We start from the raw sequence: 27499 nt of genomic DNA on the forward strand, positions 1-27499 counted from the left end.
CACGTGCCCACAGAGAGGGCTCTGCCTGCCACCTCTGACATGCATATCATAGGTTCGCCATCACGGACCTAGGATTTGCATTTCTCTTTTGCCTATATAGCCAGCCATGACCCCTACATGGCCCCATAGGAATCCAGAAGGTATAAAAATCCACCCACTCTCAACTCCATTTTGTCAGCTGTCCCAGAATCACATGTGGTTGGTGGTTCTGCTTCATCAATAAACTGACCCTCTTTCCAATCAGTCTCCCCCCTCCATTTTATTTCCAGCACTTTTCTTACAGCTTAGAACTGGACCTGGAGTTTTCCTTCCAAGATGACAATGCAGGTTCTCATAAGATTTCTCATCCATATACTGTGGGAGAGCATTGAATAGCTTACATCTCTCAAGGAAAAAAGTCAGGAGTCTGGGCAGCACCTTTCCCAACTCACCAATTTTATTAAAAAGTATGTTTTCATGAGCAATAGTTGACTTTACCTGATGTACAAAAGTGAGCTACAGCTCACAAAAGCCGATATAACCCATTAAATTTGACCATCACTTTTCGGGGTTTCGTGTTGGTGTCCCATTTAGCGTCCAACCGGTTCTGACTTGCCTTTGTGAAAATCTTCCACTTGAGTTCAGCTCCAGGTGACTTCATGGAGACGCCTCTTAAGCTCTCTCAGCTACAGCGCGGCCGCCGGAAAGGTTTCTTCTGATTTTTTGGGCGAGCCTCCCACGCAAAGATCTCCAGGTTGTCTCCCTTCCTAAACTCCCCCACACCCACCCTTGCAAGAGAGGCCAGGAGGTCTCTCCCTCCTTTTCTAACTCTAGGGCTGGCCTGCGTGCGTGATGACGTACTGAGCGGCAGAGGCGGGGCCGGCTGTTGGCGCTGTCAAGCCGAGCGCGCGAGGGGCGGCGGAGAACACCGAAGAGGCGCTGGCAGGTAACGGGCCGTGAGGTGGGGGGAGGGCTGAGGCGCTAAGCGGGCCCCCCGAAAGCCACTGGCGCAGAGGAACTATCGGGGCGGCGACGGCTAACGCCGCCCTTCCTGGAGGCCGGGGCGGTCCTACAGGCCGGCGTGTCCTTGAGGCGACGTCGCTCGGGATGGAACGGTGGATGGGTGGGCGAGCGGGCAATCAGTCAGACCCCGCGCGCCTTCTCGACTTTATTGCGCATGCGCCGCCCCCCCCCGCACCCACCGCTTCCTACTGGGGAGTAATGCCGGCTGGTTCGCTGGCTGGCTGAGCCGGCTTCTTCCGCCTTTGCCAGAACCGGGCCGAGCTCCTTTCCCTGGGGCCTCTCAGGTGGGCCAGTTTTTGGGCGGAGGACTCGGTTACCCCCCCCCTTGTCCTTTTCCTTTTCCTTTCATGAATGACAGTCACGGTGAGGGAAAGAAGCGGCCAAGCCAGTAATTAGACCTCTTTGAAGTCCCACTTTGATCAAACAACAATACTGACAGTGATTTTTGATAGAGAGAAAGAAAAGTTTTACTATACACACTTAGTTATTCCTGTGTGGGCTGCAAAATGTGTAGCTTAGATCTTCAGCTGTGTTTCTCAAACTTGTCAATTTTTAAAGGGGGGTAGACTTCAACTCCCAGAATTCCCCAGCTGGAAGTTGGAAGCCACACTTCTTAAAATTGGCAGCTTTGAGAAGTGCTGAGCTACAGGAAAGTCTTGTTTAACACTTTGCTGCCTTGTAGAGATCCGAATATATGTAGTGTAAATCTAGGTACTCCTATGCACATTTAAACACAAACCATAGGAGCCATCCATGTTTGTGGTTAGTCTAGTCCTTGATATGAACTGTTATGGATTGTCAGTCCTGGTCTTTGGTTTAGGATGTGGGGATCTAGCAAGTTGTGATTTACTCAATAAATTGTGGCTAGGTGAATCAAAATGTAAATCAAACCCTCACATCAAAGCCTAACGGTTTGGGATAGGTCTGAAATATTGTAAAATACATAAAATATTTGGCCTTCTCATAAAGACATTGGATACCTGGCTCTCTTCCCCCTTCCTCCTCATTTTTAATCTACATATTTGCCAGACAAGTTGAGGGAGAAAAATTCAGGTAAGAGATTGAAGCATATAAAATGAAAACAGTTTGGGGGACAGTAACAATGAAATAATATAAATAGTTGTTTTAAAAGTTTTGGTTGGCACCCAAAACCCAGTAAAATTGGCACTACATGTAACTTCTTATGAAGAATATTCTATAATGAATAGCAACAGGATATATCTCCATACATGTTTGGGTCTCAAACTTTTAAACCTGAAGAGCAGCATGTTGACCAGGTTAGCAAGAATCAGTGAATTCTTTAAACAAAATAAATTCTTTAGAGCCTAGCCAAATATTACTGCTGATGATGGATATAAGAGAACCACTTTGGTGTAATGGTAAAGGCACCAGAACGGGAAATTGTGGATGATTTTGGGCCAGCCACTTCCCTTCAGTGCTAGGAAGAAGGCAATAGTAAACCTCTTCTGAAAATCCTTGCCAAGAAAACAGCAGGCAGTCACCAGGTGTCAACACTTACTTAAAGGCACTCCACAACATGACTGTAAATTGAGTCTCCTCCATTCGTTTTAGAACTTAACCACTATACCAGGTGGTTCTACTTACCTTTACTACCGGTTTGCAACAGGAGCACGTGTGCACGTTTCTGCACATGCGCAGATCACTCATGATGACGTGGTCAGTGGGCGGAGCCTCCCACCGGTTTTACTACCGGTTCTATAGAACTGGACCGAACCGGGAGTAACCCACCACTGCACTGTACCATATAGTATTTATCATTTTGTGCATAACACATTGTGCTCAACTAAAATTAAGTTCACAGGATCTGTACTTCAGCCTCCTGTGGGAATTTATCCATTGTCTTTACCTGTTGTGTGAATCAGGCCATCACATTAAAACTATAATATGGCTTGTGATATTATATGTTATATGAAGATAGCAATTGTGTTTCATAAAGGTAGTTTTATAGTGTTTCATGAACTCAGTCAAAGTGTTATAAGGGGCCCTAGAACATAAGAAATGAGTTAAAAACAATAAAAGTATTAATGTGCTTGCTGAGCCAATAGCAGACATACTATTGATGTTAGTATATCTTAGGCACTTACTATTTGGTACATGTTGCAGGAGGAAGATAAAGGGGTAACCATTTGGTTCAGTTACAAGAAGGACAGAAATAGCCACTGTGGTTACTATACCTCATGGAAAAACAAAGCTACCTCCGTATACAGTGTTCTTCTCCAAGGTGACTGTGTTCAGTTGAGATGCCCTTCCTTGTGTAGTTATAAGGAAGGAAATATCAACTAATGAGATTTTCTCTCACTTAAAATGTAGGTCTCTGTGTCTGTTCCGGGTATAAGGTCCTAGTTATTAAACCTGCATAGATTCTTATCAGGCTGGATGAAGTCTTGTCAATTATATTTCTTGCTTTATATTCAGAGCTACTTTAAAATGTTACTGCTTCTCTTGTCCTTGTGTTGTTCGGTGATCTCTTTACAATAATGGTAAGGGAAGCTTGCAGTGCCCTTTTATGAGAACTTCATTCTGGAATCACCAAACCATATGACTGAGCTTCAGATTTCTTGTGTAGTTTTCAAACAAATAGACTTATGTAAATTGTACAGTACGCTTTGTGCTGAGGTAGTTTTTCCAAGTTTCATCATTTTTCCTTTTGTGTAAATACATAATAATCTGCCATTGAGCCAGATGATTTTATTAGTAAAATAATTCAGATTATTCAGGGATGTATCCTATTCACTTTATCAGTTGAATATAGCGAGATATTGAATGTCATTTAGGGGCAGTATGCTCTCTCTTTAACTCTGTTCATAACATTTAAACCAGGGCAAAATGAATATTGGTGTTTGTGTATTATAACTAAGTAGATCTCTTTGAAACAAGAGGCTTAAGTATTGTTTGTGTCTTCCACACATACATTTTAATACTAAAATGTCATACTACTGTATTAATTGTCTTAAAAGTATCTTAGGATTCTCCGTAGTATATAATATTCAACAGAAAGGACTGTGATTCCCACTCAGCCACAAAAATTCTGAATGGGATGGAAGTCAGCAGAATTTTCCTTTTGTCAGGATTCCAAGTAACAACCCCAATGAAATCAAACTCCGAGGCTTGAAGTTCCTCAAAGCTAACTTTTATTAGAGATGTCATATTGGCACAGCTGGGAAAACCTGAATCTGAGAACTTCTGGGTTTTCCACACCCAAAAGAAAGTTCAAGATCTTGCCCCTCACCCACATGTCCATCACATGTCCAATCAGGTACCCTCCGGAACAGAAGATACCTCCTCATTCTTCTCAACACAGCTGCAGGGCACAATGGCCTTGACTTTCTATAAAGAATTTTATTTTGACTACATATCTTCTTCACTCTATACAATCCCCCCTCCCAATTTCCCACAGTAGAATTTGTGGCAGGCCTGAAGCCTGAAGGCACAAAGGTAGAAAGATGGGTTCCAGATCTGACACCTTTTCTTTGTAAAGGGATCTTGAAAAGGGTTCAGCTGAGTTAGTGAATGAGAGTTGGTTCCCTGCACTCAGCTTTCTGTCACATGTGTAAGAGTAACATCAAGATGTTCAAGAGTAATTATTGTTTTTATTTATTATTATTTGTTATTATTATTAAAGACCTCTATCCCAATTGGTCTCATCTACCTATACTGTGTTTGCATTTCCTCCATGAAGTTAGAAAGATTCATCTTCTTCAGGCAAATTATAGAGCAAAATAGTGGTATCAGGATAGAGCAGATGCAAATATAGCAGTAGTGTTTTGTATTAGTTGTATCCAGATAAATTAATCAATAAACTGCCTCTCATTAATGGGTGATGGCAGAGTAAATTAATTTGACAATTTAATTTGCAAAGAACCCCTCCTTTTTCTTTTTCAAATACTGCTTTAAATAAAGGCTTCCATTTTCTAATTTCCAGAATAATCATGCTTGCTTTTGGTTGCAAAACCAGTAACCAATAACTAGGCTTCTATATGATTATTGGAAATAGGCACAGGATCTAAATTTAAAACATGATAATAATGAGCCTGGAACAGTAGCTTACCTACTAAGAAGTAAGATAATGATTGGAAAGCAACTTGTATTGTTTGGATACTGTATATCTGTACTTATCAAACATAAAACCATTATCAAGGAAAACTAAAGCATTGCATTATTCTATAGTTTAATAATTTAAATAGCCTTGATTAGTTTAATATTCATGAGACACTTAAGTAGATGATTGAGAAATGAATAGATTTTAAAATAACTGATTTAGCTAAAGCAACAAGTTTCAAAGAATCAAAATATTAAAAGTCAAGTTAAAATCTATCATAAACTATGAACTTTTTTAAGTCTAATAAATACTGTATAATAACTAGAAACAAGTAATTTTTGGTAGTTGCACAGTATGTTTATTAGTGGTGACCGGAGTTTTGAATTCATTTTCAAAATGTGTTCTTTGGAGAATGAAGGAGCACAAACATAATACCTCTTTTAAATAGTTGCAACTTTTCCCAGCATAGTGTACAAACTTCAAAACTATTCAGGTGTTTTAAATATTTTTTTAACAGGTACTATATTCATAGTCCCAGATGCGCTGAAGCATCATTTTTTAATTGAATCCACATTACTGAAATCAGGATGTTATGATTACTGACCTTCCCTCCTAGCATAATCAGTACAAGGGTGAGTGAATAATACAATATATAATAACTGATACTTCCTCTGATGAAATGGACTGTGAGCCATTAAAATACAGACAATAATAAACTGAGTTATCCTTTAAGGCAGTGATTCTCAACCTGTGGGTGGCGACCCTTTTGGAGGTCGAACAACCCTTTCACAGGGGTCCCCTAAGACAGTGGTCACCAACTGGTGGTCTGCGGAGAAATTTTCGTATTTTTGCAGGTGGTGCAATATGGGAAAGGAGTGCAACCCTCGCCGTCCGGAATGAATGGTGCTGTTGTGGGGGGGAGGGGGCGGCACAAGCGGGAAGAAGCGGCGTTTGCAATGGCTGGAAGCTGCGGGAGCAAAGCACTACTTTCATTTGCACGGCAACAGCATTCCGCCTCGGTATAGTTGCGCCAGCCAGTGGCGCAAGGCAGCCCTCCTCTCCTGCCGCTTGGGACTCAGAGCGGTAAATGATGTCTGGTCTGGGGAGCAGCCGGATTTTGCTCTCCATTGCGGACGCCAGATCGGCCCCCTGCAAGCTCTCGTCTCTCGAGGAGCGCTCCCTGAAGTGACGCTGGAAACTTTGGTTGGGCTCCTCGAGAGACGAGAGCTTATAGGGGACAGATCTGGCATCCACAACGGAAAGCAAAATCCGGCTGCTCCCTGAACCAGATGCTCTTTACCACTCCGAGTCCCAAGCAGCAGGAAATGAGGGCTGCCTTGTGCCACAAATATACCAAGCCGGAATCCTGATGCCACACTTACAGCAGAGAGAAGAAGCTGGATTTTGCTCTCCATTGCAGACACCAGATCGGCCCCCTGCAAGCTCTCGTCTCTCAAGGAATCAGACCAAAGTTTCCAGTGCCGCTTCAGGGAGCACTCCTTGAGAGACGAGAGCTTGCAGGGGGCCGATCTGGCATCCGCAATGGACAGCAAAATCTGGCTGCTCCCTGGACCAGTCACCATTTACCGCTCCGAGTCCCAAGCGGCAGGAGATGAGGGCTGACTTGGCCACCGGCCGGCACAAATATACGCGAATGCTCATGCAAGTTCAAGTAGTGCTTCACTCCCACACTTCTTCTAGCCCTTGTTGGTGCTCCGTGCACCTCGGTCTCTCAGGGAAATGCTTGACTTCCTCTCAGCCCCAAGACACTGGCTGGCCCATGAGATGAGAGAGAGAGAGAATGAGAGAGAGAGAGAAAGAGAATCAGAATGAGAAAGAGAAAGAGACAAAGAATGAAAGAGAAAGACAGAATGAGAGAGAGAGAGAGAGAGAGAATGAAAAAGAATCAGAATCAGAGAATGAGAGAGAGACAAAATGAAAGAATCAGAGAGAGAATCAGAATGAGAGAGAGGGGGAGAGAGAGAGAAAGAGAGGGGGAGAGAAAGAGTGAGAAAGGGGGGGAGAGAGGGGGGGAGAGAAAGAATGAGAGAGGGAGAGAGAAAGGGAGAAAGAATGAGAGTGGGAGAGAGACAAAGAGAATGAGAAAGAAGGAGAGAGAGAAAGAATGAGAGAGTGGGGGAGAAGGGGGAGAGAGAAAGAATGAGAAAGGGGGGAGAGAAGAATGAGAGAGTGGGGGAGAGAAGGGGAGAGAAAGAATGAGAAGGGGGGAGAGAGAAGAATGAGAGTGAGAGAGGGGGGGGAGAGAAAGAATGAGAAAAAGTGGGAGAGAGAAAGAGGGGAGAGAGAGAAGGAGAGAAAGAGGGAAGAGTGGGGGAGAGAGAGGGAGGGAGAGAGAGAGAAAGAGAGAATGAGAGAGAAAGAGTGGGGGAGAGAGAGAGAGAGAGAGAGGAGGGAGAGTGCCTGAAGAACCCCATCCTGTCACTGGGAGTCCAGGTGCTTCAGCAAGCAGCGCGCTGCATTCGTATTAGTGATCCGCAAAATTTAAAATTATGAACTTGGTGGTCCCTGAGGTCCAAAAGGTTGGGAACCCCTGGCCTAAGACCATCGGAAAACACATATTTTTGATGGTTTTAGGAATAATTTTATGGTTAGGGGTCACCACAACATAAGGAACTGTATTAAAGGGTCACGGCATTACGAAGGTTGAGAACCACTGCTTTAAGGAGTCCTAAGATTGTTACTGTTTTTGATGAAGAACTGACAACACTACTACTCTTTTGGACATTGTTTCATGTTGGAATTTTTCAAGCTGCCTTGTATTGAGTGACAGCCATCTCTTAGTATTCAAGAATTCTTAAGGAAAATCATTTTAAACCTAATTATAAGCAACTGCTTTTTAGAGTATTGTATTAGAGAAAATTCAGGTGTTCAAATTGTCACATTATCATGACTTTGTTGATGTGCAAAACTATGTATGAAGGGAAAGTTAGAAACAGTTGTTGTTATTATTTATTTAGCATATGGCAGCATTGAAATAGTGAATGGATTCATTGAAAGTTCATGGGGAAAACCTGGACAAGTGTGAATAGAGAATACTGTCTGGAAAATATTGTTCATGTTCTGCTTTTGGGATAAGAGTTGCATCATCAGCTAAATTATAGGATAGATGGAAAGTAGTTGTGCCATTAAGAGTAGACATTACAAGTTATATAATTCACTACCTCATATTTTTTAGTTCTTTGGTTTCTAAATCTGTAAGAGAAACGGCATGAACTAAAGAGATTCTTAATCAGATCCACCATAACTCTTATATTCTCCATGTGAATAGTGAAAGACTCTAAATATAAATCGGCATAGTCTGTGTTGACCACTTGATTAATTTAATAGTCTATGTACTTTTGTTTAATCACTGACTCTGTTTTTATTTTTCTCTCAACAGGAACTTGCCTGTTGCTGCAGGACAAAAATGTTTCACTTAAGGACTTGTGCTAGTAAACTAAGGCCATTGACTGCCTCACAGACTATTAAGACAGTTTCTCTAAACAAACCAGCAGCAGCACCAAGGACGTTTCAACAGATCAGGTGCTACAGTGCACCTGTTGCTGCTGAGCCATTTTTGAGTGGGACTAGTTCAAATTATGTGGAGGAAATGTACTTTGCTTGGTTGGAAAATCCAAAAAGTGTACATAAGGTAAGGAGTAGCCTCCTTAGAATAAAGCTTTTTCTTCTGCACTTTGGTACTCATGGTTTAAGGCTAAACGTTTTCAGGTAAGTATAGTTGGTCATAGCAGAAGCTCCACCTTGAAGATGATGCTGGAACCTTTCAATTCATTCCAGTTCTACAGAAACATGGTCAACCCAGCACAGAACTGATGGGAAAGGCAACATTGGAACAAATTTGTGAAGTTTGTGATCATCTTCCTCTGAAGAATTATTCTCCTAATTTTGTCAAGGATACCAAAAAAAAGCAATTTTCCTTCATTATTATTTGAGAAATCAGAAAATATCTCTGGATCTTTGCTTCTGAAGTAATAGAGATGGATTATTGGATTGGAGAAAAGCATTTGTATTGTTTATATGTTTATATTCTAAACTGTTTGTACTGTTGTATAATGACTCTTTATACTGTTTATACTGTTTTATTATTTGAAACCAAATTCAAGAACTAGTGCAAGGTACAGTTTGCAAGGGCTCCAGGGGTGGGTTCCGCTTACCTTTACTACCGGTTTGCAGCAGGGTTGCACACACGTGATCGCTTTGTGCGCATGCACACACTTCTATGCTTGCGCAGAAGCCTCTGTGCATGCACAGTTCACCAATGACGATGTCGTGCTGGGTGGGCAGAGCCTCCCGCCATTTATACTACCCGTTCTATAGAACCAGACAGAACCAGGAGCAACCCACCACTGTGTAGCTGGTGCTAACATTATTTCTATATGTTACAACATACCAGAGGATAAAACTACATTATGAGATGCATAGCTGGTCCTATTTTTCTATTGCTCTGTTTGAAACCTATATAATAGAGGACTCATTAGTACTGGTTAAATCCTTTAAATTGGACAACTAACTGTGGCCATGAGAAAGAATTGGGCTAGAATAGGATATGAAGTCCATAATTCTCAATTGGATTTAATTGGTGATCATTACGAGTTTCTGTTCACAGCTCAAGGTAGTTGCAACACCAATAGATTCTCTAAAATTTTCTTAAGAGAAAGTAGTCCCTGCCTCCTGAGATAAGACTGAATAAAAACCTGGTGGCTTGTTTGAAGGTCACAGATTTATGGCATGGTAATCAGGTCTGCTGACCTATTGTAAAACTGGCTAATTCAACATGTAATTTCTAAGGTAATGACAGAGCAAAAGGGAAATAGAGATAGAGATAGAATTCATGTTAGAGATAGTTCATGGATAAGCATTACAATAACTTTTGGTCTGAAGCACTTAAAAACTATGGACAATTTAGGAGAAATGCAGAACAACACAAACTTAGTTGGCTGATTATATTGACTGGTATTGGCCTATTGAAATGTATCGGTATTTTTTCACTAATTCCATACTTCACCATCACTGAAAATGAAGCATCATAAAGCAATACTGCTACTTACTGGGCATCATAATTTGTATTGCTTTTTTTCAGAATATACACCACTTATAAAAGCCCATAAAGTGCCATAAAAATTAAGGTGTCTCTATTCAGTAGGGAAATATTCTAAAAGTACAACTTGGTTTCTCCCTCTATTTTTTGGAGTTTCATATTTAAATATAAAAGTGCAGGTCCAAATATTCTCTTGGACTCTTATTTTCTGTATAATGAGAAATTCTTTAAAAATGGAATGGTTTGCAAATAAAATCTGATATACACATTCCTATGCCAACTAAATTATAGTTTCTAGATTACTTAAAATCATAAAACAAACCAGGATAAAAAGAGCCACTATGCAATGCTATCCACTCAACTAACTAGGGTTCTCATCAAAGAGCAGACCAACTCTCTCTCCCCACCCTACATATTTGAATGCTTTAAATCAGAATTGGGAAACCTATTGCCATAAGACATTACTGAATATGATTGACTCAGTATGCCTCAAGCAGCATGACCAATAGTGAGGAATTTGGGATACTTTAAAAAAAAAAACATATTCTGTAACTCCATTCTAAATTCTCCCTCTCACTTTTTTCCAGTAATTAAACTCAATTTACTCTGTAATTTCCTTTGACTCTTTCCAATAATTCCAATTTTTGCAATAAAAGACTTTTTATATTTTACCCCTTCCCATCCTCCTGTTACTCTTTTGAAAACATATCTGTCTACTTTCTTTCTATGCTATATATAATATATTCCTTGTTCAGTATTACACTTGATAATCATTTTGTTTAGTATAGTATCCCTTTTATACAGAGGTGGGCGACATATAAATTTAACAACCCGTTCGCCCAAGCACCGAAAATGTGAGCATGCAATTCAACGAATCTTAAGAGTACTATTTGCTACGAAAGAGCAGGTTTACTAGTACTGGGTTTTTTTCCCTTTGGGGCAGAAGGAGGCTATTTGGGGCAGAAGGAGAAAGAGTTGCTCTGGTTGTTTACATGTGAATATTTGGGTTCTTAGCAAAAGATTTGCTGAGGATCCACTTAACAGTTTTTTAGCCTTGCCCTAGCCCACCAGATGTCTATTTTGAGATAGAAGCCAGGTATTCTAATCTCAGAACAGTTGTTTGCGGAGATCAAGGGGAAGATGGTGGTTGAAGAAATAAGACCTAGTTTATCATTGAAAGGGAACTTCCCTACAGTCCTCTTGATCTTTGAATTGAACTATGTAATTGCACTCTTACCTAAAATAAAAGAACAATGTAACATCTACATGGGGAGGAATCATATAACTTGACTACTTGTTTAACTAATCACTCCTTTGCTAAGCCTGTCAACAGTAAAATGTGATCCAATGCTAATTCCTGAAATTGCTTTATAATTGGTGTTCCACAGATGGCTAGAGTTTATCATCACTGAATATTATAGAGTGCAAAAACTAGCCTGACCAGGGAAATGACTTAGTAGTCCTAAAGAGTTTTATAATTCAGCTGCACTTGTGGGTTTTTTTGTAGGTTTAATTTGTTTCAGACAGCCAGGAAATGTCTCTAAAAGCAGTTTATTATTCTCTGTTCAGGTTCTATTCATAGCTGTACTATGCTCATTCCACAGAATGAGAATGGAGGAAAGTGGGATGGTGCTGTTGAACAAATGCAAAATATTTTTTTTTCTCTTGGACTAAGGCAGTCACAAGATTAACAGTAAAATCTAGTATAGTTTTTTAATGGCTTGAGATGTACTTTAGAATAGTGATCATGTAATAAATTCTCTGAACTATAGATTATATGTAGGTTTTGTGTTGCTTTCATTTCCTCTGCTCTATTAATATGCACAATATTAATATGCACAAGTGTAGCATTTAGAATCAACAGTATTCTTACAATCACCTCATTTAACAATTTAGAACTGCTTGAGCTATTGAAGAGAAATAAAGAATTTAGTATGTTCCTTTATAGAAAAAAAACTATACCTGTGTTTGCAGCTTGACATTTTTTTCTCTTTAAGTGTTTCATAAGTTAATTTTCCCTCATATTTTGAATATCTAATAGCAGCATCAGGTATTCAAGACTCAAAAAATATTTTGGTTTTCTTTATTTTGTGATGCTGAACATTATGGATTTCATCATGCCATATCTTGCACCATTTAGGTACCAACAGTTGAAGCGCTTACATGTTTGCAATGTAAACATGGTTTATAGTAGCTGAATATTAATTAAAAATAATATAATTAAGCATTTTGTGCGCTTTTCTCTTTTGCCCTGTTTATAGCCACTAGTCTTAGTACTGTAAGAATAATTATAAGCTTTCATATTGCTGCATTTTATCTGTTTCCTAAAGCTTTTCTTTTAAATTAAATTATTAATGAAGTATTGATGAAATAGAGACCATAGTGGAGAGGCTATGAAGAAATAGTATTCTTTGTCCTAACCAATGTTTCTTATCATATGTTGTCACATTTTATGATGGTCAGTTGAGTAATTTATTGCAATAGGGGTCAAAGTTTTATATCAGGACTTGTGAGTTCATTTTGATCCTTGACTGCTTTGAATCTGGCAAAGCAATAAGATACAACCTTATCAAAAGAAGCAGTACTGAGAGCTGTTTTGTCTGGGATTTTGAAAAGAGAATTCTTTTATGTCATGACAAAGCATAGACGAATTATTTATTAGTTATTTTTAATCCCGCTTTATAATTTTAATAAAATTGGCAAACATACCTAATACTACTTCTTCCTCCTATTTTCCTTACAACAATAATGCTGGGAGGTGAACTGGGCTGAGAGCTTGACTGGTCCAAAATCACCTACCAGCTTTCTTGTCTAAGGCAGGACAAACCCACAGTCTCCTGGTTTCTAGCCTGGAACCTTAACCACTATACCAAACTAATAGTCAAGAAATGCATCAACTGGGTCCTAAGCTATGCAGCCCTTTGGGGATCATTTGGAAGAGAAATTTGATCCCAAGAAAAGGTGTACTTGCTTTAAACCAATACTTCCCAAACCCAGCTAAATTACACAAAATTGGATAGAGGTGATTTTCTTTTAGGTAAAAACAGACAAACCGATTAATGGTTTAGCAGAGTAGATGATCCAAACTTAGGTCAAATTGTCAGCACAAAATGTTATTTGAAAAAAAGGACTATTCAGAGTTGTTCTGATTAACAGTTCATTATTTATATCCTGTGGTGTGGTAGCTGAGGAGACCCTGATGCAATTATTGCCATTTTCAAGCACCTACATGCATGAAATAGAGCTTTCCACTCTTGTCTTCATAAAGGCCATAAAATGAAACTTTGCTGAATCCTGAAAATGTTTTTGGTAATGAAGGAAAAGTTCAGGAAGCATTCTTTTAAAAAATTGCAGATTGCTGCCACCTTTGTATTTTTTGTGTATCAAATCTGAAGCACTGCACAATCATAGCCAGAGTCTGTTTTTGTTTTTCAAGATCCATGTTGGTATGGCCTGATTTTGTCTTGTATACAGTAGTTGGGTGATACACGGTTTACATAAAAAAATAAAGCTGAAAATAGTATCAATAGGAAACAATGGGGACTGATACCACTGCAGTATGAAATTAGCAGGAATTCATGAGATATCTTTTTCTCTTTTGACATCCAAAGAACCTTTTTTAACAATAGTGTATATATTTATGGAGATTCTCAGTCATCCAGGTCATGGTTATTCCAAAGGTCCTTTTTTCAAGAGGCAACTGGACTTTCTGGTTTTTCTTTGTAGACATTTCGCTTCTCATCCAAGAAGCTTTTTCAGCTCAGAGCTGAAGAAGCTTCTTGGATGAGAAGCGAAACATCTTCAAAGAAAAACCAGAAAGTCCAGTTTCTTCTTGAAAAAAGCATCTTCGGGAAAATAGTGCATATGATTATCAGATTCCTGTATTTATTTCTTGCCCATTTTATATGGATATGTCATTCTATAACAGCCAAAGGTAAAAAGTTCAACAGAACTTGGCAATATTTAAATTTGAGAAGCAAAATAACTTTTTGATTACCTAAATTTCATTTGAGAATGTAATCTTTTTTAATGGGAGAGAATATGAATAAACTATGTCTCTTAGTGTAAAGAAGTGAGATTATTAAAATAATCTGTAGATAAGTTGTTACTATTGTTTCCTAACCATCATTAACCAAGGCAAAGTCATATATCATAGAATGGAAAATGTATTTCTTATATGTACATAATTAGCAACATTTGGTAACTGCTTTGTGTTTGTTTATTTGTTGATTTCCAAAAGCATAATGCTGGTCCTAAGCATTGCTTTTCCATTTAACTTTTGTCTATATATATATATATGTCAGAAGCAAGCCTGAAATTTTTTTTAGTAATCATGCAGATGTTTTAAAGTTCCTAACTGGAACCTATGAATCTTACTTTCCTTGCTGTGCTCAGTTAGTTTTCACAGTTTGATCAGTACAATAACGCTAGAGATGTGTTGAATTGTTTTGGTGTATTGTAAACACCTGTCCTTCAAATTGGACTAAACAGAGAAAGAGATGTAACACTTCTGATTTTGATCTTTGTCTGTTTCAATCTGTTTATTTTTATTTTCCAGATAGATATCTTTTTTCTTCTTCTACAGGTTGTCCTGGACAACCTGTATTGTCCCAACCACTATTGGGACCAGAATTTATGTTGCAAGGCGGTTGTTAAGTAACTCAGATCTGATTTTATGACCTTTTTTCATGGTTGTTAATGAAATAACTGCAGTAGTTAAGTGAATCTGGCTTCCCCCATTGATTTTACTCGTTGGAATCTGGCTGGGATGGCCACAAATGGCAATCATATGACAGCAGGACACTACATCCATCAAAAATACTGTACATGCCAATTGCCATGGGCCAAATTTTGCTCACATTACTGTGGGGATGCTGCAGTAGTAATGAGTGGGAGGACCAGTTATAAGTCACTTTTTTCAATACCGTTGTAATGTCAGTCAGTCACTAAAGGAATAGTTGTAAGTCAAGGACTATCATTGATACGTTCTACAAATCTTATCATATGAAATTAATTAAGAGGAGACAGTAAGATTCAGTCTCCTAACTACATTTTGGATATTTCTAATAATATGTCTAGTAATGTATGTACTACTATAGAAGTTATAGAAATTTGACTTTATTAAAATAGATTTAAATTGTTTGGAGAAGTAATTCCCTATAAAATGGACTTTTATTTTTATTTGCTTTAGTCATGGGACATATTCTTTCGCAATGCCAATGCTGGAGCTGCTCCAGGTACTGCTTACCAAAGCCCCCCTCCGTTAAATACCAGCCTATCAACTCTGGCACATGCACAGTCTCTGGTTCAAGCACAGCCAAATGTAGATAAGCTGGTGGAAGATCATCTTGCAGTCCAATCACTTATCAGGGCATATCAGGTAAGGGTGTGGGTTTTTTTTAATGGTTTATTTTTTTAATTTGTATGTGGTAACTATTGTTTCAAACATAAGATTTAAACTTGGTGCTTAAATAGAATGGAGTGTTTTTGGTCAACTTGCTTTCCTTTTTATTCCAGTCACTGAACCAGAAGAATAACAAATGAAACAAACCAAAATATGAGCAAGATAATTGATGCTTGGTTGTATGTCTTGTATTATAAACAATAGAGCAAAATTTGTGCACTCATAGAAACTGAATCACACTGACCTGATAATAGCATCTGTACATAGAATAATCTGAATTGCTTCAGATTGTTTTGTAAAATAGAGAATAATAAGGAGGGCTTTTTCATCCTTATAGAAATGTAGTATAGCAGAATCTAGTCTTAGTTCATACTCCAGTGGCTTTTTAAAAAATACCAATAGCACTTAGACTTATATATCACTTCACAATGCTTTTACAGCTCTCTCTAAGCGGTTTACAGAGTCAGCATATTGCAACAATCTGGGTCCTCATTTTACCGATCTCAGAAGGATAGAAGGCTCAGTCAAATATGATCATTGGACTAATTCTTGGTCTTATTGACATTTCTTACTTCATTTCAGGTATTTTTTAGTATAGTTGTGCAAATAAAATTGCTAAAATCTTAGGAGATTCCTACAATATTTTTTAAAATTGAACAGGATTCCAAGATTTGAAAACTTATTTAATTGTATATCATTGTATTTAAAGCCTTTTCAAAGCCTTTTTTCCTCCCTTGATTAAACTGGTTTTTGTTACTTCATTTTTCCTACTCTATATTCTTCTTGAGATGGATCATAAAGCATTAATTGGAAATGTTTAACAGCTTCATATTTCAGAAAATTGCCTGCTTAAGAATTTGATTTCTATTGTTATATTGTTCACATTTTAATATCAAATAGCTGCTGTGGTAAATTGCTTTCTTCACACATGTGTTTTATTTTATATAGTAATACTATTCATAAAAAGATTCATTGAGTAGAAGAATGGACCTGAACTTTTGAGACTTATCACTTACAGTGCTTCAGAGAAGTCAGATGAAAGAGCTTTTTCAATATGCAGTTTTATGCAGTACCTTTATACAGCATTTAATCTATGTAATTAACCTAATTGACTTGTTACGATAGGCAGGAGCAAAAAAATGGAACTTAATAGAGTACTGATAATCTGACTGGGCAAGTCTTCTGCCCTTGAGACCACCTGGTATAGTCTCTTAATCCCAGATAGGACATTCTATTGCTGTCAAGAATCAAGTATATGGATCCCTGTTCCATAAGCATCTTTTAGACACAATTTTTCCTTAACAAAATTAAGTTTTGTTTTGAGGTAGCACAGTTTAAAAGGAATACTTTCAATAAAATTCTATAAAAAATGTATGAATAATAAGAACATCATTCTTATTTATAAAACTAGAAGAAAGATAATAATTTTGCTGTGGTTAAATTGTTCATTGTAGATCGGATAAGCTAGCTACCATACTTAGTCCTATTACTAGACATAACATTGATTTTCGAATCTGCATCCTGGTCTTACCACTCAAATTGCATAGCCCAAATTGTTTTTATGAGAACAGTTACATATGACCTTTTGTTATTACAAAGAAAGAGGGGACAGGATTTTCTTGAAGTTTAGCCTATACAAAAGATTTCTAGTTAAAATATTGTACATAAATATAGGGAAATAGGAAAAAGATACCTTAACAGGATCAGTTCCAGAGAAATCATTATGACTTAATAAAATATATTTTACCCTTGCTAGACTGAGAGGTATGTACACAAATGAAGAAATTACAATACATCACCAAAGATTTTATCTATTCTCATTCTTCAAATTTCCATCAGATATGTAGACAGTGTTAAAAATCCAGTCACTTGTGGCTTCATCTCTGTTGTTTTCCAGCATTAGAATCAATACAACTCCGTAAACAGGAGAATTAGAATTAAATTGGACTAATGTAAATTGCATTTGCTGTACGACTTTCTCAGAATAAACTTGTAAACATTGACTACAGAAATTGTGTTTTTGTTTCTGTTTTCCAAATAAGCATTGTGATAATGAGCCATAAAAGTAAATTATTGTGGTGAGCTTTTATTAGTCTATTTCCTATGTTTAAAAAAAATAAATATTTTGTTGCCTAATAACAATATTCATAACATCAAATGGTATATTGATTAGGATTGGCATCATTTCACCAAATATGATAGTGAAAAACCCTATCATTAACATTTAAATACTTTTGCGGACAAATTATGTGATACTCAAATAGTAGATTGAATGAAATAAGGAGCAAAGATCTCCATTTTGCAATACTGTCTTAACATCTTATTTCAACAGATCTTAGACTAAGGCTTATTCAATAAAGAATAATATTTGGATTTATTGGACTTAATTGCATTTGTATTAAAATGGAAATTATTGTATTGTTGATGATGCAATGGGAATGTTTCCCTCAAACACATTTTCCCTTGTGTTTCTTAAAATAGTTATATTCTGTGAAGAAGTCTATCTCTCTTTCTCTTTGTGTGTGTATATCTGTATTCAGATGTCCACATCCGTTTGGGCTATGTATCTATATATAGAAATTAGCCACTGGACAAAGGAAATTGATTTTCCAAGTCCTTCCTATTACTAAGAGAATTGGGCTTCAACACTGGAAAGATACATTTATGGCTATTTGCAACTTTAAAATGTGTTACTTGTAGCAATAAACTATATGTCAATTATTCTAATGAAATATAGTTATTATTTCATGAAACTTTTGTGTAAAATTGTATATGTACATGTATATATCCTTTTATGTTATTTTTGTTTTTTCTTATCTTTTTTTTCCAGTTTAATTAAATGAAGGGAAATTTTTAAATACTGAGTCACAAGATTTTTATTAAATACATCAAGCTTTCTTACTTCAAGAAAAAAAATACTTCTGTATATAAATGTAAGCTAGTTTTTCATAAATTCATAACTCTGTTGAAATACAATAGCGTGGATTTGGATAAATTCAGTACTCCTGCAATGGGAAGGATGATTGTTACCTAATTTCGTGACTAATTTTGTTGTTGTTTCTAGGTCAGGGGTCACCACATTGCCAAGCTTGATCCTCTCGGCATTAGTTGTGTAAATTTTGATGATTCGACAGTAACTGATTCGCCAAACATTGGTGAGAATTATTCTGCAAGTTGAATACAACGTTTAACTTTTATACCCCTTTCCTTTCCATCTCTCTTCCCCCCCCATTTCCCTCTTTTGGTTTCCACTATCTTTTTCATTTCTGGCCCATTTCATAGATTCGAGGGCATCATGTAGCCCAGCTCGATCCATTGGGCATCTTGGATGCTGATCTGGACTCTTCCGTTCCAGCTGATATTATCAGTTCCGCAGACAAACTGGGTGAGGGCTCCAAAAAGCAGCTAGTGCCGCATTGCTTGGGCTCCTCTCTCACTTTCACAGCTTCTAGATAGATTGCTTCACTAAATTTGAAGGGAAAGGTCTTAAGTTTCCTTTCTAATGATCACTTAAAAAAAAAAAAAGGAATGGTGGCAGCGTTGATCTGTCCCTAGGCCTAGTCACTTACCACTGTAGCCTCAAATAATCGTATCCCCGGTTCGAGACAGCTTGCAGTCTCCTCCTTATAGTCCTTGTGATTTGGAGTTCAGCTATAAGAAAGTGTGACTAGCAACTGTGAATACTCTGTCACTCCAAGAAAATAAGTGTATTAGAGTGACGGACATATAAGTATCCCTTAAACTGAAAGTATTCTAAAGGTCAACAGAGCTCTTGTTTAGAGCTCTGGTGATTTCTTGGAGCTCGGTACTGATGGCTATTATAGGAAGTAGTGGGGAAATAGACAAGTTTCTCTGATGTCTTCCTCATTCACTTCAGGTCAATGCATGATTTAGGGCAAGCTGCACAGCTAAGAAAACACATAGACACAATTTCAACTTTGACTAATGACTCCATCAGTGATCATGATAAGGAAGCTTTAGAATGCGTTCCCACATCTAATCAAAATACTGAAATGAAACAGCTGGAGAGGTGCATGTGTGGTTTTCAGATGAGGGTGCACTTGCTGAGCAATACTTGGAATTTGGTTTTCCGGTAGAGCTCACTGTGTTTGTTAATTTTGGCCACTATTTTTTCCTTCAGTATAGGGCAAGATGTGGTGGCTGAGCATTACTGATCGCTGGTGCTTTCCACAGGTTAATCAATCTGGCTCTGCAAATGCTTCTAAGTAGCATGCTTCTAACTTAGAATAGAATAACAATAATGACAACTAACCCCTTTCGAGATTAAATTTTGATTAGAGTATTTGTGCATGTAAAATAAATGATGTGACCCATTCAGAATTGGCAGTGTGTACCAACTAGATGGTGTATGTGTATATCGGTGAAATGGAAAGTATCTGAGAAAACCAGAGTTGGTTGAAAGATGAGGTACTATATAAATATTTTAAATGAATATAATTAAATAAAACAGCAATATAACTTTGGTGAATATCTAAGAACACATTAAGTGCAGTTTGCTTTACTAAATCTCCATATTAAGCAGAACTCCAAAACTCAGAAGGCTGTACCAGGCCTTAACAAAACCTCAATATTGTGGGGAGGAGATATACTGTGGAATTCCTTCCACATTTCACAAAGATTGAAGATTCACCTTAGACAGGCATAACTATTTTGAGTGCACTGGAATGATGATGGCTTCTGAATTGTGTGTGTGTGTGCATGTGTGTGTAATGGATACTTCAAGTGGTTTCATCTGTGCATTACCTTTGTCTTCTGTCAAATCTACTGAATGGTTGAAATTGTTACATGAATGTTTTATTAGAATGTAGAAATTATGATTTTTTTCTGAATAAAAATTGAACAATATAGAAGATGATTTAAAAAATGTGAGGATTGTATTTTATTTATTTTACCAGTGTATTATATAAATACATTGTATAAAGTATAAATAAGTAGCATGGGCTCCATGCATAGTAGTTATTGTCATCCCTACAAGGCAGACCAAACAAAGAAAGTAACACCATGTTGATCAGTACTGCTTTTGTTATAACAGCTATAATAACAGAATCTTGCAGACCTGAATATAGTTCCCTCTCCCTCTCTTTATCCCCATGTGAACTAAGGAAGGGCTTCTCTTAATCATTTTCTCAAGTTACTTTCTTGACCAGGCTCAGGCCCCTTTTACATCATTGTTGCCTTGAAAGCAATTCTTCATCCTGTCTTCAAGGCCATTCTTTCTGTTCTTTACAACATTCCACTGCCACATATTTATGAATTAAGGCAAATTCTTTGCTTGAAACCATATGCACACATTCAGAACAAGAAAACTGCATGAATGGTGGATGCCATTCATAATTGGTAGCTAGGTAGCTGATAGATATATACTTTAGTTCAGGAAGATTCAAATAAGGGTTGCTCTTGTCTCTGTAACTTTCAAACGGCTGATATTGTTTATTGAAGAGATGTGCAATGTCTTTGAAACTAATATCCTGGTCAATAGTTTTAGAATGAAGCTAAGTTTCTATTATCTAAAAACAATAGACAAAATCATATTCACTTTGACCCTTTTCCACACTTTATTTTCATTTTAATCTGAAAGAGCATTGTCTAGCCAAAACACCCTCCAGATATATGGATTTCCACTCCCATAATTCTCTAGGCAGCGCAGTGATTGTGCGGGATTCTAGGAATCAAATTCCAACATATATGAAGAATGCCAAACTGAGGATAAAGTAGTCTGTAACTTCAGAACAAATCAGAACAAATCAGAACCTCTTAAAACAAGGTTAATGTAATTGCCCCTGCTCTTACCATATGTAATGGATTGAGAGTTGAAGTGATACTTGGGAGAATGTGAGGAAGACATCTCATAGCCAAGTAAGCAGAAAAACCCAGAGGCCTCTGAAGTTCTCTGCTTCTAAATGTGGGATTTAAAATTTTGGGACCATACCACAAAAACTAAGATTCCAAAAATGACATATAATCATTTTGATGAATCATAATTTAAATTCCTTTCACCATTTTATAAACATTATTCTATTCCCATGACACATGCTTTGGGAGAGTTATTCTTAGGAAACTCCTAATTGCCCAATCTTTTAAAATCTCAATAATATTAATTTAAAAGGGGTTTGAGGACTTCAACCTTTTTGCTTGTTCTGTTAGACAATGCAGAACATATAATATTGCAAGTCATCCAGAACTTCTAGGATTCTATATACACTTATTTAAAAAACCACATAATTAGCTGAATCATTTGGAACTGAAATGGCATGTCTCCAACATAGTTGTGAAAAGGCAGTGAAAAAGCAGGATGAGATATGCATTGGACAAAAAGCAAGTTCTATGCAACACCATATCCTTTTCTAAAAAATGTAATAGGATTTTTGCCCTAATCTCAAGACCAGTTAGACACCAAGAGCAAAATAAAACCTCTTCCTAATAACTTATATACACTATATCTGATACTGGTATTAAAGGTTACAACCCAGTAGTGTGTTTCAAATCCCATTGCTACTGGTTTGCTCATAGGCACGTGTACGCGCGCAACACTTTTGCACATGCGCAGAAGCTTCTGCGCATGCTCAGAGACGTCCGGGCAGGTGGGTGGAGCCTCCCACTGCCACTACCAGGCTGCTACCAGGGTAACAACCCACCACTGTTACAACCCTAGTAGCTGTTGAATCTTTTCATCTATTCATTTGTCCAGCACTTTTTAAATGTAAATTTGCAGAATACAAAACATTTGCGGGGGGGGGGGATTCTACTATATTATTATGAAGAAATCCAAGCGAAAGTAATGTATTATATTTGCAGGCTACATGCAATAAAATTATTGTTGAAGATCTTGTCTGAGAATTGAATTCTCTCTTGTGCAGAGACCATCTAGAAGAGTAATAATTCTATGTATTTATAGAGTCAAAGATATAAACTTGTTTTCAGTTGAACTGTGATTCTCATATAAACAAATTATAGATAAGAATAGGAAAACTAAAATTGTCCTTGCATAGATTGTTAACTTAAGGTTCAGGTACATAAACAAGACTGTAACTTTTCCTAATCTTTGTTACTTTTCAGTTCAATTCTATAGCACAGGATATGTTAGTATAAAGTGTATGAATCCTATGCTATCTTATTCCTTGCCAGTGCAGTGATCTACAAAATCTTAAATCACAACAGTCTCATGTAGAAGGGGTACACGATTCTGTCATACTTGTTCACTTGTGATTTTTGACCAGAAACCTGTCTTAAGGATATTTAACAACTTCAATGTTTAGGATTTTTGTTCTATTTGCATAAGCAATGAAGTCCGAAACATGTAACTTAACTGCCATTATCTCTCAGGTGTAATTGCTGTGCTTATTTTATTCTCTTTGCAGTCAATATAGCTGGTTCTGAAAGATTCTTCAGATTTTCTCCTGGCATACAGTCATTTAACCCCCTTTTCTTTGGTGATTTTTTTTTTTATTGTGTATGTGCGGATGTTGTTTTTAAAAGCTTACTTTCTCTTTTTGCAACTACTTTCTCAGTTCTTCGGAATTTAAAAAGAAACTAACTTTGACTCAGTTTCTCTGTCTTCTCCTTTCTGCACCTGACCTTTCCCTCCCTCCCCAGATCTTGCTGTATTCAAGGAGCGGCTGAGAGTGCTAACAGTAGGAGGTATGCAAATAATGAGCGTTTAACCCTTCTGGAGTTTAGGACTCTCTGAATAGTTGACTCTGGGCATGTACAGTGTAGGTAAAAGTTACAACTTGCTCTGTTTTACAGCAGTGTTTTTGGTCTTTTGTTTTCCCGTCAGAATCGCTTTCAGTGTTAACAGTCAGAGAAATGTGTGTGATCAAAGTGCTTCATCAGTCACACACCTCAATTATGTTCTTTTTCATTGTGTTCAATGTGGTAGCTATTTTCTCTTTATTTGCTTTCTGTTTACTTATTTGGAATAGTTCAGAAAGCTTTGTTGTGCTTTAACACATTGGTCTCTGTTGAAATGTAATTGTTAACTGGATGTTCATCAGAACACATATCAAATTGGTTGAGGTATATTAGCTGAGTTTTGTGTTCTTTTGTGCAGAAAGTCCTTTGTGGATAGTGAAATTTAGGATGTGAGTTGTTCACAACTGCATCTGCATTGCTAAAAGAAAAATGAAGTGCCATCTTTTCATAAGCTTGTTCTGGTTTTTTGCAGAATAGCTGAGCACTTTAATTATAAACGTCTAACTGAAAATGTGTACTTTTTAATCTAATGATTGAAAGGAACAATGATTTATAATGTAAACGCAATTCAGCAGTTTATCTGAGTGTCTGATTGCAATGGCTATATGCTTAACCCTGAGAAAATTCTCTATCATTTGTACAGATTTGATGCCTATAATAAACAACTCTTCCAATCGCATTTCACAATATAATTGTATTTTAGCCTGAGAATAAGAATGACTTTTGGCTTTTTCAGGCCAATTATCTACAATACAATTATTACAGTAGATGTCTATCTCATCTTTTATTCATGAGTCCTAAGTAGCTGAATATAGATTTGGACCCAAAATGTCTACTTTAAAAACAAGCCATTCTCTACTTAAGGTACTGAATTAATCAGCCAAGCATTGCTTTTCTACAGTATACCTATTACATTGGTCTCCTATTTTCTTTGCCATCATTCTGCATCATTGATGGCCACAGATTTGTATAACTGAATAAACGTGTGCCAAACAATATTAAAACAAGAATAGAGTGTCTTTTCTTTGTGATAGCCCTATATCATATAAATTTCTTTTTCCTTGATCTGTTTCAAAAGTTTGTAATCTTGTTAAAATGAGAAGAATGGAATTGCCTCCTACACAATATTTCATCAGGCATTGAGGTCCATTGTGTCCTGCTGCATCTGATGCATGGTTGGTAGAAATCGAGGGGGTAAAGTTTTCTTGATATAACAATCAAGTTATGGAATTTGCTGTCCAGGAGTCCTATATCACTTCTAGCAATCCAGTAGCTTTACCAGCCGTCTTCTGGTTGTTAATTTTCCTCCATCAGGAATTTGGCCTTTAAATGATTTTGGCCTTTTATATAACTGAGGATCTTTTTTCTAGTTTCTTTTGTATTTTGTGATAATTTAGTTACTCTGTTTGATTTATCCTTCGTAGTTTTGGGTTTAGCATTTAGTTGAAGGGAAGGTGAGGGATAATTTCAAAACTTCTCTATAGTAGTTGCCTGTTCTCATTAGGCTGCAGTACAGAATTGGCACTTCTGAAAGTTTCCATTTTTGTCATCTTTCCAGCTTTGAAAGCTATCTGATCATCAACTGCAGACAATTTTTAAGTATTTTATTTATTTATTATTTCAATTTATATGCCGCCCTTCTCCGAAGACTCAGGGCGGCTTACAATGCACTATAGCAATAGCCTTCATTCTTTTGTATATACCTGCTTATTAGGGCTTTTGCCCCCCATAAGCGGTGTTTCTACAAAGTCAGCTTATTGCCCCCAACAGTCTGGGTCCTCAATTTACCTACCTCAGAAGGATGGAAGGCTGAGTCAACCTTGAGCCTGGTGAGATTTGAACTCGCACTAATTGCAGGCAGCTAAGTGCTACATAACAGCACTTAGTCCGCTGCACCACCAAGACTCTTATTCCAGCATCTGATGCAAAAATATATTAATGTTAGTCCTGTTATAGTCTAGCTACATAATATATGTAGCCAGTGTGGAAAGGAATGTTTGGTAATAGGTCTTCAATACTTTCAAGATTTCCAGAAGTCAAAGTATTGGTGAGGCTTGTAGAAAGAGTTTTTTCTACATAAGAGACCATTTCAATATAAAATCCTTGTTCCTTGTAGTGAGCTATTCTGGAGAGTCCTCTGCAGAACCCTGTATCATCCTGCGGCTTTTCATACTTTTGGTTCTGGGAAATTGGTCCTTTAATTCTTCATTTCTTGCTTCAGTTTTTTTTAATTTTGAATATGTGGTGGAATGTGGTGGGAATATGTGTTTGCTGTACTTGTACTCCTTATGTTCTACAAATGTATGTGTGGAGGTCTAAATTCCGTGTTAATCACTTCCCTGGGTTTAATTACCAATTTTTTGTGGCAAGTATATTGCTTATGTTCATAAGCACTTTTACACTTCTTTTGTTCTCACTTTACCTGTCCAATATTTTAATTCCCGCTTGTGTTTTGTTCATACAAACCTCCTTCATGCTTACTTTTTGCTGCTTTTCTTGTCCCTCCCCGTCTCTACCAAAAACCTGGTTCCTGTGTAACGACTGTCTTGAACTGAACACCTTCTCCAATCCTCCTTTGCCTTCTGCTACCTATGCAAAATCCTGCAGGGTTTTATGGCCTGGATGAATCGGACCTCGACAAAGTCTTTCACTTGCCAACTACAACTTTCATTGGAGGAAATGAGTCCGCTCTTCCACTTCGGGAAATAATCCGCCGTTTGGAGGTAAGAAAGCCAGCTAAGTATTTTGGGGATCACGTGGATGTAAACAATCCAGTAAAATAATCAGGAATCAGGGAATAATAATAAGAAATAATTTTATAGTAACTAGAAAATCAAAGAATATGCCAGCACTGCAATTCTCCATTGTGGGTGGAGACAGCAGCCAGGATGGGTGTGCTCGTCTGCTAAGCTGATAGACTGAGCCTGTCAAAGTTGCTAAGTCCCGCCCTTGTTACTGGGCAGCCCCAGTTTTTGGCTCAGTCTGTCAGCCTAGACAGGCGTGTGGGACTGTTTCTCTTGCTATTTCTATCCTTTCTGATCGCATTTTATGGTTGGCTTTGTTGGTTTTGACTTGGATTGTTACTGGACTTCTTTGGACTTAGATTTCATCTTACTCTATCGTGGATTTTATTGGCTTGACTCTGGATTGTTACTGGATTTCCGTGACTCTCAGTTTACAGTAAGTCTTCCCCCTGTAACTAGCTTGCTGGTTATCTGGGGGGGGGGCTGTTGCCTTTTCCTGGGACCCCCTTTCTCTTTTTTTGACCAAGTTTCTTTGAGGGGCTGGTGGAGTTTCACGCTCCCGTTTTTTCCCAAGTTTCTGGGGCGGATTGGCAATTGCGGAGTTTTCGCGCTCCCCTCACTCTCGCCTGGCGGCCATTTGCAGCCCATTTTAATCGGCTTGATTTTCGGCTTCTTTTTTCTCCCTTGCCTTTCGGAGCCGTCTAGTGGAGCCTCGCGCCCCCAACTATTGTTTGTGAAGAGTGCCTTCCAGCTGCCCTTCGGAAACGACAGCTTTGTGTTAAAATCTGTCTAGCCATTCCTCTCGGCTGCTGCGTCGCCCGAAAAGGGCGCGAAAACTGCTTAGCCGCTTGTCGGCTGCCATTTGAAATTCCTGTCAGCGCGCTGCAGCGCCCCATTTTTGTAGCCTTGAATCCAATCAGCAGCATTATATACGGCTTGGAGGGGTTTTAAGCGCCCCCTTGTCTTGTCAGCACAGCCGTTTCTTCCATTTCGGTGGTTCGCATTGGTGAAGCTTCGCGCCCCCCTCCCATCTTTAATTGTGCTTCATGCCCGCTGCTGTCAAAAGGCGAATTTGGATTGCTACAGCCCTGTGCCTGCTTATTTCAAGTGGAGTTGTCTGCGCTCCCGTTTTTGGGCGGATTTGGCTTGTTTCCAGCTCCTAAACCTTCTCACCTTTGCCATGGTATTATTGTTTGAGGCCTCCAGGTTACCCTGTGCCTTCTGGGCTGATTAATAACTTTCTGCTCTCTGTCCACAACCATGCCCAAGGCTTCGCATAAATCGAAGCATTGCCACAAAGCAGGGCGCCCGGAGGATCCACCGCATTTAGGGGCCTCTTCTGCCAATAAGGGGGTGTCTTCTGGTTCCCTTGCTAGGCCCCATCACAAATCCTCCTCTCACTCGCTCTTCTCGTGCAGAGGTTCGCCGGAATAAAGTACTACAAAAACTATGTGCCAAGGCCAGCGGGCATCAGCAATCACTCAAGGAGATGACTACGGTCTCTCCACAGGCTACAT

At 38.1% G+C, this 27499-nt stretch overlaps 1 protein-coding gene across 10 annotated transcripts in view; it reads left to right on the forward strand.

Moving 5' to 3' along the window:
* The first annotated feature begins 811 nt into the window (after window positions 1-811).
* OGDH (oxoglutarate dehydrogenase) overlaps window positions 812-27499 on the forward strand; it is a 61442-nt gene continuing 34754 nt past the window's right edge. The window contains exons 1-6 of one of the 10 annotated variants that reach the window (XM_034436915.2): window positions 821-925; window positions 8463-8714; window positions 15313-15501; window positions 18590-18680; window positions 23140-23184; window positions 25846-25961. In XM_034436915.2, the coding sequence (XP_034292806.1) occupies window positions 8490-8714; window positions 15313-15501; window positions 18590-18680; window positions 23140-23184; window positions 25846-25961 (666 nt within the window). In that variant the 5' untranslated portion in view covers window positions 821-925; window positions 8463-8489. Of the gene's footprint in view, window positions 1287-5584; window positions 5695-8462; window positions 8715-15312; window positions 15502-18589; window positions 18681-18807; window positions 18911-23139; window positions 23185-25845; window positions 25962-27499 lie in introns of those variants that run through there. The other 9 variants (XM_034436918.2, XM_087876032.1, XM_087876033.1 and 6 more) reach the window with 9 other exon arrangements.

This window comes from Pantherophis guttatus, chromosome 9 (assembly GCF_059756535.1).
Source record: "Pantherophis guttatus breed Tessera chromosome 9, ASM5975653v1, whole genome shotgun sequence".
Taxonomy (NCBI): domain Eukaryota; kingdom Metazoa; phylum Chordata; class Lepidosauria; order Squamata; family Colubridae; genus Pantherophis; species Pantherophis guttatus.